At 40.3% G+C, this 12,620-nt stretch overlaps 1 protein-coding gene and 1 pseudogene across 1 annotated transcript in view; both read right to left on the bottom strand.

Moving 5' to 3' along the window:
* PRPF4B (pre-mRNA processing factor 4B) overlaps positions 1-1,136 on the bottom strand; it is a 39,152-nt gene extending 38,016 nt beyond the window's left edge. The window contains exon 1 of the mRNA XM_006888725.1: positions 1,002-1,136. Within this exon, the coding sequence (XP_006888787.1) occupies positions 1,002-1,042 (41 nt within the window). The 5' untranslated portion in view covers positions 1,043-1,136. The remainder of the gene's footprint in view (positions 1-1,001) is intronic.
* Positions 1,137-4,886: 3,750 nt separating this feature from the next.
* Positions 4,887-12,620, bottom strand: part of LOC102877530 — a 9,684-nt pseudogene continuing 1,950 nt past the window's right edge.

Below are 12,620 nucleotides of genomic sequence, written 5' to 3'. Positions count from 1 at the left end.
AAAAAAAAAAAAAAAAAAAAGAATATACAAAATACAACCTACCACAAACGGTCGCTTTAGGAATAAGTTAAAAATATATGTCTCTTTCAGATTCCTGTTTTCTAACATAAACATGAAAAAGTAAATACTGCTTTTAGCTAAGCGATAATGAGCCTTGGCAACACGAAAAGTTTTCATTCGGTCACTTGGATTGATCCATTATCGTAACTACAGACACAGAAGTACTTTGGTTTGGAGATTGCTATTAATTTCTACTACTTCCTCTCATCTTCCAAAAAATGGGGGAGGGGGCTATAAATTTGGGCTGAAAATGTCAGACCTTAAAATCAAAGACACTATCCTACTTTGACTCAACTTTTGCAAGTTGGCAAATAAACTACCAACATGAAGGGGGAGGGGGGAAGTTCTGGGTCGCTGGTGAAGTAAAGAATACAGGGCTGGGAAGACAGAAGGATTGCGCTATAAACTATATCCCCGAGATGGTCAGCGAGTGTGGCCCCAGCCCGCGTCCTAGCTCTACTTCCAGATCCCACACCCCAAATCCCACTGGAAGCGCTGCGAGCGGAAACCGTGACAACGATAACCGCCTGCACTGTCCCTGGGGCGGCCTGCATCCACGCCTCTCGCCGAGACTACGGTCAGGGAGCTCCTCCCGTCCGAGGGAGAGAGGAAGAAGGCGCGACCCTGGCCGTCGCTGCAGCCGCCACGCGCACGGGACCTGTAGAGGCCGCTCGCGCCCGCGCCTCCGGGGGCAACGACGTGCGACAGGCCGCGGCCGCCTCCGACCCAACAGCCCCATGGCCTCGGAGAAAGCTAGGATCCCAGGCCCCCTGCCCGCTCCCCACGTCTCCCGCCTCACAATAACATGTCACGCAGAGGAAACAAAGTTTGGCTCTGGCCATTAGGCCTGAACTTTCCCGCCCGTCTGTGCAGGTACCCGCAGTCTACCACTTGGCAAGGTCCAACTCCGATCTCCAGGACGAGCAACAGAAATTACTTACTCTGGCTGTTCCCGCAGCGTCGGAGTCTCCGCGGCGGCCATCTTGAACTTCCTGACTTGTTGGCGGCGGCTACAGCGGCGGGTCAGAAAGTGGAGGGTAGCGGGAGCGGTGGAAAAGGAAAAAGAAGTGCCGCGCATGTGCTGAACGCGTCGGAGAACGCAAAGCTGTGAGTCAACTCTCAGAATCCGGATGTAAAACCATATATCCGGGGACGGGCTCCGAACGTCATGACATCGCTTCCGGCGTGTAGGCTGTGCTTACTATGGTTTACTCGGGCATTTTCTCCGGCTGGCTGATTTGTGGTTGCGTTCTGGACTGAGGAATAGTCTCTAGCGGTTTGAAGACAATCTTCGGGCGTGACATGTGGATATCCCGGGTGAAGATCAGAGATCTGATTCTATTTACTACCGAGAAGTGGATTATAAATTTTCTGTAAACTCAGAACAATGAAATCGTTCCTTTTGATCCTGGCCGGCATTATGAGCGTAGAAAGCACATCATTACATCCCTGAATGGTTCAGCCTGAAGTGTACCTTTGAGTCACAACCGACCCTCCAGTGGGCTTTCAGAGGCAGTAAATCCCACTAAGGATATTGCCCATCCTTCTGTGGAGCAGCTGATGAATTCGAACTGCTTAGCTTCAAGTGTCAACTGGGAAGTGTCTTACAGCTTTAGAAATTTGTTTCAACGTTTGCGAAGTGTGAAGAAAACACAATTCTGGAGTAATTCAGTTACCTCTCAAAATTTATAAAGCTTGTTTTATTTTTCATGGCCCAAAATGCTTCATGTGGTTTTTTTTTCTTTAATAACTATAGTAATAGAATTTAATGAAATATGTACTAGCAGTTAATCGCATGGCAGGAGACTGCCCATCCTCCCGCAGAGTAGCTGTCGGCCTTCGGGGTTGCAGCGCAGCTTCTTGCCACTAGGCCACCAGAGCTCCCAGGTGGTAGCACAATTAAATGAAATGTACTGACTGTTGGGGAATATTCAATGCCAGGTGGTTGTTATATACTGTGCTGTTTGGTTGGAACTGACTCAGCTGATCCTCCAGAAGGTTTTCACAAGGAAAGAGATTGCCTATCTCTTGCAGAACAGCTAGTAGATTTGAACTACTTGGCTTTAGGTTGGCAGTGGAACTCCTTACCATTAAGGATCTCTAAGCCAGCAGATCTCCCCTGATAGCAGGTAGGTTCTTATATTCTATTGGGAAGGAAAAAGAAAAACAAGACGCTTTCTCATCCCAAGTTTATGTTTGACCTAAGAATTTGCGCTCCAAATATCGAGTTCCTTATATATTTCTTTTCACAGGGAGAAAATTCCAAGTATTTAAAAAAATCCCAATGACTGGCTGAATTCCGAAAGTGTTAATCTAGTAAAGTAATCCACAATTGCCCCATGTTGTTACCATTGAGTTGATTGCGACCCTATGAACCCTGTGCTATCATGCTTCCTGACACTAGAGCCTATTGCAGCAGTCACTGTCAATCCATTTCTTGAGGGTCTTCTTCACCAATCCTCTGCCTTTCTGAGCGTCATGTCCCTTTCTAAGAAGTAGCCCCTCCTAGCAAAACGCCCAAAATATGTGAGACAAAACTTTTATCATCTTTGCCTCAAAAGAGCACTGACTGTACTTTCTCCAAGATATGATTGGGGTTTTTTCTTTCGATAGTCCATGGGATCTTCAGTACTCTTCTCCAACACCACAGCTCAAAGGCATCAATTCTTCTATCATCCTTATTTATTGCCCAGTTCTCAGATACATAACAAGGGTTCAGAAAGACCATGCCTGAATCAGACACATGTTAGCCCTCAAACTGACATCATTGCTCCTCAGTAATTGGAGAGGTCCCTGACTGCAAACTTTCCCAGTGTTATACCTCTTCTGATTTCCTGACTGCTGGTGCCAAGGATGATTGTGGATCCAAGTAAAATGAGGTTGTTGACAGTTTTCAACCTTTTCTTCATCTGTAATGATGTTGCCTATCAGTCCAGGACTAAGAATTTTTGTTCTTAGAAACAGACCCTTCCCTCATGAAACTTACAGTTGCGCATCTATTACTGCAACCAAATGGACTCTTAATGTGAAAAATCAAAAAGTGAAAGAAATTAATCTTCAGATAATTGTTAATTTTTGTGGGTTGTTTTTTTTTTCTTGAGAACTGTAACATTTATGTGATTGTGGTGTTGGGTGCCACTAGTCAACTACAACTCAACAGCAACTCTATGAACAACAGACTGGAGCCTTGCTCTATCCTGCATAATCCTTACCATCTCTGATGTGTTTTAGCCACTTGTTAGAGTCACTGTATCATTCCACCTGGTTGAGGATCTTCCTTAACTGCTCTGATACTCCACTCTTTCCAGCATATTGTTTTTTTTCCAAGAACTGGCCCCTCCTGACAACACACGCAGATATGTGAGATGAAGTTTTATAATCCTTGCCCCTAAGTGCATTTTCTCCAAGAAAGACTTGTAGTTCAGGCAGTCCATGAGATATTAAGTATTCTCCCACACGACAATTCAAAGGCATGGGTTCTTTTGTTGTACATATTCATTGTGCAACTTCAGGTGCATAGGAAGTAATTGAAATTACCATGGCTTGGATCAGGCACTCCTTAGTCTTTTAAACTGATCTCCTTGCTTTTTAGCACTTTTGAGAGGTCTTTGGCTCTCACCATGTGTGTTGATTGTGGATACAAATAAAATTGTTGACAACTTCAATTTTTTTTCTTCATCTATCATGGTGTCGCCTACTGGTTCAGTGGTAATTTTGGTTTTCTTAATGTGGAGATGTAATCCATTTTGGTTGTTATCGTCTTTTGATCTTCTGCAGCAATTGTTTTGAGTCCTCTACAAGCAAGGCTGTCATTTGCATGATGCAGGATGTTGATGAGTCTTCCTCCAACCTTCATTTCACGTTCTTCATATAGTACAGATTGTAGGAGGATTTGTTCAGTGTACAAATTGAACAGGTATGCAGAAAGGATATAATCCTGATACACATTTTTCTTCATTTTAAACCATGCAATGCTCCCTTGTTTGAATAATTGTTTCTTGGCCTATGTATATGTATTGTACATGAGCACAATTGACTGTTCTGTAATTCTATTTTTCTCAATGTTATCTGCAATTTGTTATGATCCACATAGTCAAATGTTTATGCATGTTGTGAATTTTCAAAGGGTGTAAACCGCAGGGCAGGAGATTTCCCATTTTTCTGCTATGAAGCAGTTGGTGGATTCAAACTGTGTCTTTCAATTGACAGCATGGTTCTTTACTACTAAGCCACCAGGCTCTTTATTGCCTAGTCAGTAAAACACAAATATCTTTCAGTCATGTTCCATTTGACATTGGCAGTAATATCCCTAGTTCCATGGCCTGGTCTGAATCCAGCTTGAAATTCTGGCAGTTCCTGGCCAAAATACTGTTCCAACTGTTTTTAATCACCTTCAGCAAGATTTTTTTTTTTAGGGGTAGGAAACTAAATGAATTCAAGTTATTTATTGAATGCCTATAATGTGCTAGATATTGTTCAAGATACTTGGGACACATAAGTGAGGAAACAGATTCCTGCCCTCGTGGAACTTACAGTTGAACATTTATTACCATTTCACCTGCACATTGGCCAAGTCTATACCTTTCTGTGCCTCACCTCTGCTGCTGAATGAGTCGAATAAGCAGACCCAGCACAGACACTGGGTCACATGATTGGTGTTCTGTAGATGCCATGCAAGACGCTTGGCCCTCAATCCAGCCTACCCCTTAAACGGTAGATAGGGCTGATGTTGATTTTGAGTAAGAAAGCACACTGGGAATGGAGAGTTGGAACTGAATTGTCTGTTATGCCGTGGTGGTAGAAGGGCTGTCCAGGGCCTATGATGACTATATGCACTCTTGATACTGTTGCTGCAGTTTCTTGGTGATTGCATTGTTGGCAAGATCCTTGGCCTTCTCTGTAGCTTTCAGTGCTGTCTCCTTTGCCTTTTCTTTGGCCTCCTTGGCAGTTTTAACAAGACTTAGAAGGGCTTCACCTTGTAGATTAGCCAAGATATATTCAAAACTCTTCATTGTCTTGGTCACATTTCTTTTAAACCAAGCCAGACCAAATTCCCAGACAGTTCTGGAGACACAAAACAAGCTTGAGGCGATCCAAGATTCTCAGTGGATTTTAGTCCAAACACACTTATCAGAGTTCACACAGCAAACATAGCTTTCCTCCACCACCATCATCCTGGCATGGTGGGTGGTTGTTCAGGTGAAGGTGGTCATAGTCAGATCCTGTGGGTCCACAACAACATCCCGCAGAAAGTACAACTCAGTGAGAAACATAGACAGGAAATAGTACAGCCGGGCATCCTGTTGGTTTTGGTCAGGAGTCTCCAGGACAGGAGTTTCTGATAAGGGTAACCTTATAGTATCTAAACATGTTTGCTGTTGGGATTTAGGCACTACTGCCAAAAAAATAGTGAATACTTGGTCCCAGGAAGTTTTTTACCATCATACAAGCCTGGAAGGGCTTAGCTCCTATACAATGTCAAGATCAAGAGTGTGGAGCTGGGGAGCACATAGAGGCTTGCGCAGAGCTCTGTGTACACCTGTCATGCTCGCTTGGTCATCACAGTACACCATCAGGAGTGGTCAGGGAGCAACCTTCAAATTTGGGCCAATAATTTCTTTTTCTGTTTAACTTTTTTTTTGCCAATAATTTCTACATTCTGTTTTTCCTTCACTACTGTTGGCTCTTGATTTTATGTTACATCTGGAAATGGCTCAATGTCAACCAATTCTTTTTGGTAATACAGCGAGTATGTATATTCTTTCCATTTTCTTCTGATGCTTTCAGGATCATTCAAGATTTTGCCCATAGAATCCTTCAGTGTTACAACTCAAGGCTTGAATTTGTTTTTCAGTTCCTTCAAATTGAGAAATACCAAATGTGTTCTTGTCTTTTAATTTTTTAACTTAAACTCTTTGCATATTTTGTTATAATACTTGGCTTTCTCTTCTTGAGCTGTCCCTTGAAATCTTTTGTTCATTTGTTTTACTCCTCCATTTCTTCCTTATATTTTGGCTTCTCTGCCTCCCTGTGCAATTTTCAGAGTCTCTTCTGACATTCTTTTTGATCTTTTCTTTCTCTCCTATCTTTGTAATGACTTTTTACACTCTTCATGGATGATGTCCTTGATGCTATCCCACAACTCATCTGGTTAGCAGTGTTCAACGCACCAATATTTTTTTTACAAAATTTTAAATTTTTTCAACGGCTTTCAACTTAATTCAGACCACTAACGTGAAGGCCATGATTAAGACCATGGATTTTCATTTCTGTACTTCTGAACCTCTACAGTAAGACACAGGCTTTTGTTGTTGTTGCTTGTTCTATTTTTTACAATTTTTTATTGGTTTGCATACAATAATTCATATACATTATTCTTCATTCATGTACACTATATACAATCTTTCATTTACCTTGTATTTCAAACAATTATTCATATACATTGTATTCCATGTAATCATTACCATTCAGAGCTGCTGTACATGGGGTGCTATATATCCCAGGTGACTCAATGGCACATAACAATAATAACATATGACAGATTTGGAAGCAGAATTGGCATCCACTTCCTAAATAACATGCCTCCAGAAACTCTATGAACTTTGATAAATGTTGATAGTTGTAGAGGGGCTAAAGGCCTTTAGTTTGTGGGGTCACTATGAGTCATGCTCAACTCGAAGGCAATCAACACAATAACATTGCCATTGATCTATACCTATTATTGCCCTATTTAGGTGTCTAAGGTTTATCATTCAGAGGTCTTCTCTAATTAATGATTAACAGTTTATTTTGTGCTGAAGTAATTATTGTATTAAGAAGAGAGGATTAGGATGAGTTACAAGCCCCATCCTTCTAGAGGCTTAAATAAGTTCATGGGACCTCAGTGCCAGGTGTCTTTTTCTTTTGCAGAAGTTCTCTAACCTGGGACATAGATTTCAGCTGCTCACCAGTCTCTACACCAGCACCTGTATCACCAACAGTCACCATCCAGCTGTGCCATAACCAATAGTCTACAGGATGCAGGCCCATCACTTACCAGTTTCTCCAAAACCAGCCTGCTACCTGTGGTCACATGAGTCATTCCCCTAATGGGTCTGAGTTTCTGAGAGACCTTCTAGAGAATAATAGAACCCATCGGGCATAAAGAAGCTAGGAAACTGAGACAAGGGGGAGCTATTGACATCAGGAATCATGGATTTATATGGCAGGTGAAGCACTTGGGATTACATTAATCTGAAACTTCTTATAAATAGTCTGCTATTAAGCTTAGTAGGACAATCTATGAAAACAATTGGTGTCAGGATAGTAAGATTTGCTACAAAGGTCCAGATCCTTTGTAATGTATGTTTTTGGAGTGAAAGTGGTAAATAAAAGAATACATAACCTTCACGCTCTGGGTAGATTATGGATACCCATGCAATAATGCAGCTGTTATGTTACAGTCAGTCAACAAAGGCAAAATTTACTTATGAGATAGAAAGTTAGTGGATTGAACTCCTTTGAAGCTGGTTAATTTGATACAAGCAGAAATGCAGGTAGGTAAGGAAAGAGCAAAACTTACAATTCCTTGGGTTTTGTTCTCAATAGTGGCAGCATATGCAAAGGAAAAGAATATAGGAACTGAGATGGCTTAAATAAAAACTGAGCAAAGTTCTACCAGGGCAGAGTTACACACTTTAATCTCAGGATCTATAGTAAAAGGAAAAACTGGAAGCAACAAGAAATACCTCTCTGGCATGTGGTCACCAAAAAAAAATAAAAAAAAAAAATAAAGTTCAGGAGGCAAACGGGCAGGATCAAGAAACAACTAGCCAGGGAATATGGCATAGAGGAAATACATAATTTGTATATCATTATTGGCAGCTTCCTGAGGAACCATTACAAAAATGGACTGTAAGAATGATGAATTTAGAGGCAGTGTCTGTGTATCTGTATGCCAAGGAATGGAGGAACATGTATGGGTTAATGCTAGACCCATTATTATCTATACAGAGATGAATGACATTGGAAAATATAGTCACATGACAGATTATCCCATTTGTTGAAGAAGTTGTTGTCTCCCTTTTGATAAGTGTTTATTCTTTGTCAAATACCAATTGACTATAGGGAGATAGATTAATTTCTACTAGGTTCTCTATTATAGCCCACTGGTCTCTGTATCTGTCATTATACCAATACCATGCTGTTTTGGTTACTGTGGCAGAGTAGTAGGTTACCAAATCTGTTCTTGAGATGGTTGTTTAATTCATCCCAGATAAACTCAAGGTTGTACATTGGTCCTTGTGGGCTTGTTCTAACTTTCTTCAATTTCAATTTGAACTTGCACTTGAGGAATTGATGGTTTATTCCAGTCACTACCTAACCTTGTTTTGACTGCAGATACTGAGTTTCTACATCTCCTTCCACAAATCTCATCAATTTGATTCCTGTGTAGTCCATTAGATAAGGTTCTTGTGAATAATCACTGTTTATATATTTTTAAAAAGATATTTACAAGAAAAAAAATGATAATTGACTCTCTAACCCAACATCCTAACAAATTGAAAAAAAAGGATGGTGAAACTTTGTCTCCCATATTTGGGGCAAGTGGCCAGGAGGGGCTAGTCTTTGGAAAAAGATATCATACTTGGAAAGTAGGGGGTTGCACAAAAGAGAAATACTCTCAATGAGATGGACTGACACAGTGATTTTAATAATAGGCTTAAGTTTTTCGGAGATTATAGGGATGGCAATGACAGGACAGTGTAAAGATTGCTGTTCATAGAGTCACTATGGATCATAATCAACTTGATGACACCTAACAAAGATACTTTTGTAGACTTCTTTTTAAGGAGAAAGTCTCCAGAGTTAAGTCAGGAATGATTTTTCTGTTCAATCATATATATTAACTGTATGTTGTGCTATCGACTGTTAAGTCAGAACTTACTGCACAGCTGACCAACCCTCCAATGGGGTTTCAAAGGCAGTAAATTACACAAGAGGATGTTGCTCATTTTTCTCCCATGGAGCAACTGATGGATTCAAATTGCCTGTCTTTGAGTTGTCACAACTCTTTGCCACTAAACTACCAGTTACTGCTGTCGTGTATTGTAGAGTTGGCACTGACCCATAGTGGACCCTCCGGCGGGTTTTCAGAGACAGTTAATCACGTGGAAGGAGATTGCCCAACCTTCTGTAGAGCAGCTTGTGGCCTCAAACTGCGTGTCTTCGAGATTGCAGTACAGCTTGTTACCATTAGGCCACCAGAACTCCCTACCAGAGCTCCCTGATTTATTAACTAATTGTGCATGGTTTGAACTTCCACGATTTCTAAATGTTTTTAAAGGAGACTTTGTGGCTGTGAAGTTTATTATTCAAAATGGCTTTTCTAGCCACTGATCTTGACTACCTAGTGGATAAACAGGAATATGCAAATAGGGTGTGATAGCCTATCCACAAGGGGATAGACTAGCCTCACCATTAAACTGAGTAATCCAGCAGCAGAAGCAGACCTTCCCCTTCAGTGAAGTAAAAGGAAAACCAGGAGAATTTAACACATTCTTCAGGATCAGAAATTCCTGCCCCAACTACAACAATGAATTGAAAGCTAATTCTTTTTTTCAAATTTTATTTTATTAATTTTAATGAACATTTACAGAGATTTTGGATTTCCATTCATTCATTGTTGCACTTTTCTCCCTACCCAGCTCTCCCCCTCCCACACCAGTTCACTCCTCTCTTTGAAAACTAAAAGAAAAATTCTTTCATTGGTGTAAAATCCCCCGCACCTCTCTCACCACCCCAAGTACACTCCACTATGCAACCTTAATTCTGGACTCTTGTGATAACCATAATACCCTATCATATATCACTTTTAAATTGTTCTTTCCCTCATAGGCTTCAATGCAGTATACATAATTTATCCAGTTTTTCTCAGTCTTACCCCAACCTTGATGTCAGTCCCACTCTACAACAGTGGCACCATGCAGTGTATGTCCTTTTGTGACTAAGATATTTCACTCAGTGTAATGTCCTCCAGTGTCACCCATTTTGAATAATATTGCATGAATTCCTTGTTTTTCAATGCAGTGTAGTATTCCATTGTGTGAATATACCATAGCTTCACTATCAAGCTAATTCTTGCAGAAGCAGCCATAGCTGAACCAGAGAACAAACATGAAATGGATTTACCTTAGAACTGCTATCCCCCCACAGACACAACCAGTCCTAAAAGCCTTTGCTCACGTTTGTTGGACAACTGAGGAGATAAGAGGAAAAGCCAATAGTGGCAGGACTGAGAACTTTGTAACACAGGCCTAAAGCCATGAGATTCAAGGATGAGGTGCCTGAAAGCACATTTCAGAAAGTGTCTTGACTGTATTCTGCTGTTGTTAATGTGCTGTCAAGTTGCCTGTGACTCATAGCAACCCTATATGCAAAAGCCCTAAACCCTGCTCTATCCTGTGCCAATCGCACTGTCTCTGACACACCTACCCCATTATCCCAGTCAATGAGTCAATCCACATCATAGAGGGTCTTCCTCTCCCATGCTGTCCCTCCACCCTCCCAAGCATGATGTCCTTCTCCAAGGACTGGTCCCTCCTTGCAACATGTCCAAAGTATGTTATATGAAGCTTCAGAATCTTTGCCTTCAAGGAGCAGCCTGGTTTGATCCTCTAGAATGAACCTGCTCATTTTCTTAGCAGTCCACGGTATATTCAATACTCTTCTCCAATACACTCCGAGGCGTGTTATGCAGTATTTTGCAGTATTTGTCCTTTTGAGACTGAGACATTTCACTAAGCATAATGTCCTCCGGGGTTACCTATGTTGTGTTATGAGTTCCTTGTTTTTCAGTGTTTTGTAGTATTCCATTGTGTGAATATGCCATAGTTTTTCTGTCCATTTATTTGTTGATTGGCACTTGGGTTGTTTCCAACTCTTTGTTATTGTGAACAAAGCAGCAATGAACATGACTGTGCATATATCTGCTTGGGTGGTAATTCTGATTTCTTTGGAGTATCTTCCCAGTAGTGGAATTGCTGGGTCAAGTGGTATTTCTATTTCCAACAATTTGAGAAAGCACCATACTGCTTTCTATAGTGGTTGCACAATTTTACACATCCACCAACAGTGAATAAGGGTTCCAATTTCACCACAACTTCACCAGCATTTGTTGTTTGTTCTTCTGTTAAATTTTGCTATGCTTACTAGGTTGAAATGATATCTCATCGTTGTTTTGATTTGCATCTATCTTAGAGGTAAGGATTTTGAACATTTCTTCATGTATTTGCCATTCTGAATGTCTTCTTTGGTGAAGTATCTGTTCATATCCTGTGCCCATTTTCTAATTGGGTTGTTTACCTTTATCTTGTTGTGGTGCTCAATTATCTAATAAATTCTAGATATAGGTCCTTTATCAGACATGTCATTACCAGATATTTTTTCCCAGTCCATGGCTTCCCTTTTTACTTTATTGGACAAGTTTTTGGATGTGCATAGGGATTTTATTTCAAGAAACTTTTTCATGTCATTTTTTTATTTCTTCTAGTGGCAAGAAGCTGTTCTGCAGTTCCAAAGGCATGCAGTTCGAGGTCATCAGCTTCTCTGTGAAATATGGATGGGCAGCCTCCTTCTGTGCAATTAACTACCTCTGAAAAGCCAATAGAGGGTCTGCTCCAACTCGATGGTACACAACAACAACAACAATCCACTCATGTTCAAGCGGGGTTTTGCTTTCTCTATTATCCTCTTGTTAGTGATTTCTAATTTGATGGCATTGTGGTCTGAGAAGATGCTTTGTATTATTTCTATTTTTTTTTTATTTCTATATTTTTTTAATTTACTGATGCTTGCTTTGTGACATAAAATGTGATCTATTCTGGAGAACGTTCCATGTACATTGGAGAAGAAACTATATTGTGCTTTTGGGGGGTGCATTAGCCTGTATATTTCTATGCGATCAAGTAGTTTTATTGTGTGGTTTAATTCTTCAGCATCTTTTTGGCGTTTCTTTCTGGTAGTTCTATCTTTCACTGAGAGTGGTGTATTGAAGTCTCCTACTACTATTGTAGTGTTGACTAGTTTTTATTTCAGTTCTGTTAACGTTTGCTTTGTATATTTTGCAACTCTGTAATTTAAAGGAGTAGAAAGATAATATGGTTATGTCCTCTTGTTTTGTTTACCTTTTAAGCATTATATAATGACCTTCTTTGTCTTTTGTGGTGGTTTTTACACTGAAATCTATTTTATCAGAGATTAACATTGTTATTCTTGCCTTTCTCTGGTTGCCATTTGCTTGGTATATTTCCCCCCTACTCTTTTATGTTTAGTCTATCTTCATTTTCAGATGTATCTTGTAGACAGCATATTCATGGGGTTTTTAAAAATTTTTTTAATGGTGCCAATTTTAAATACATCTTTATTTGAGACATTGCATTTTGCACTTACAATACAGTGATAATAAAGTGCAATGTTAATTCCTTTCCCTCTACACATTCCATATTCAAGTATTGAGAATGCACAGAAATTTAGTCTAGCAGTTTAGACTTTTCAACTGCAGTGTGCTACAAATTTGGGTC

Source organism: Elephantulus edwardii, unplaced genomic scaffold (assembly GCF_000299155.1).
Source record: "Elephantulus edwardii isolate Elephantulus edwardi_28Jun2011 unplaced genomic scaffold, EleEdw1.0 scaffold00071, whole genome shotgun sequence".
In the NCBI taxonomy this organism is placed as follows: Eukaryota; Metazoa; Chordata; class Mammalia; order Macroscelidea; family Macroscelididae; genus Elephantulus; species Elephantulus edwardii.
Note: the sequence above shows the minus strand (reverse complement) of the source record. Positions and strands in the feature narration are given on the sequence as shown.